The sequence below is a fragment of the Mus pahari genome, chromosome 14 (genome assembly GCF_900095145.1).
Source record: "Mus pahari chromosome 14, PAHARI_EIJ_v1.1, whole genome shotgun sequence".
In the NCBI taxonomy this organism is placed as follows: domain Eukaryota; kingdom Metazoa; phylum Chordata; class Mammalia; order Rodentia; family Muridae; genus Mus; species Mus pahari.
In genome coordinates, this window is record NC_034603.1 from 50143876 (window position 1) to 50145109 (window position 1234).

At 55.1% G+C, this 1234-nt stretch overlaps 1 protein-coding gene across 1 annotated transcript in view; it reads left to right on the forward strand.

Moving 5' to 3' along the window:
• Positions 1-423: 423 nt before the first annotated feature.
• Tmem132e (transmembrane protein 132E) overlaps positions 424-1234 on the forward strand; it is a 37770-nt gene continuing 36959 nt past the window's right edge. The window contains exons 1-2 of the mRNA XM_029546131.1: positions 424-566; positions 673-716. Coding sequence (XP_029401991.1) covers positions 424-566; positions 673-716 — 187 coding nt within the window. The remainder of the gene's footprint in view (positions 567-672; positions 717-1234) is intronic.

The following is a 1234-nucleotide window of genomic DNA, read 5'->3' on the forward strand; positions in this document are numbered from 1 at the left end:
GTTAGAGAGGGACAGAAGCCAGTGGAGTTGAGGTGTGAGTCATCGCTTGGAGTGTTCTCTCCCTAAACACAGCCCACCAGACTCGTCCTGTGTGCCATCTAGGACCCCTTCCCATCGGCTAAGATCCGCAATCTGAGCTCCTTCGTGTCTGCCCAGCGGTCTCCAATGCTAAGTCTCAAGTGCTCATCTGAGTGTATGAATCTGGGAGTAAGGAAGGCTAAGGTGCAGACCGGTAGCAGTGAAGGAGAGCCCGAAACCTCCAACCCCCGCCAAGCGCCCTTCTAGATGCTAAGCCCATGAGTCACGTCAGATGTGTGATGCCATAGGCGTCAGGACAGAGGCTCACAGGGTCACTGACACCTCAGAGCCCTAGGCATGAACCTGAGGGAATGGCTCAGTCCCTTCTCTTAATACTGGTGTGACATGGAGACCCAACTGGTTTCCAGCCAGCAAGCTGTACCAGATGTGTGCCGTGGAGGCCAGCGCATGGCTCCCAGGCCCAGTGGCCTCCTCATCCATGCTGAGTGGACGCCTGTGCTGCCCCGGGTAGCCACAGAGAAGGAAGAGTGCGTGGCGAGTGGCGGCCTAGGAGCCTGTTAGGTGAGCACAGAGAGACTGAGAGTTACATTGGCTTAGACCACGGAGAGCCGCTCGCAGCTTCTCCTTCCCCAGGTGTGATCTGGACAAGATNGTCCTCCAGACATCTGTTTCCTCAGGTGAGGGATGCTTCTGGGCTCCTGGGCTATGCCCTCCCACCTTCCTAAGGCTCCTCTGCAGTGCCAGTCCCCTAGCTGATGTACCCTTCTGGGTACCCCATCGGTGCTGAGAGCCTCAAGATCCAGCAGACCCACTGTGAATGTCCTGCTCGTCCCCTATGCTGGACCCCATAGTGTCCCTCCCTTGACTCAGATGCCAAATACAAACCATAACTGTGAGCTTGCATCCTTCCCTTCCCGCACTCCCGCCACACCTGGCCTTAGCTCAGCTGCTGTCTGGACTCTGTTTCCAGGAAACCTAGAATGAATGTGCAGAGGGAAATGGGTTGCTCTGACTGGCAAAGCTTGGGACCCTTGAGGATGGATGGGTGACTCAGGCATGCTGCTGAAGTGAAGCAGATGGGAAAGCTTATTGGGCAGAAAAAAACCCAAGCATCGCAAGGTGGTTGACCCTTCTTTGCTGTATTGCTTTATTAATAAATAACGAGAAGTAGATCACCCGGCATGTCCATTTTCCA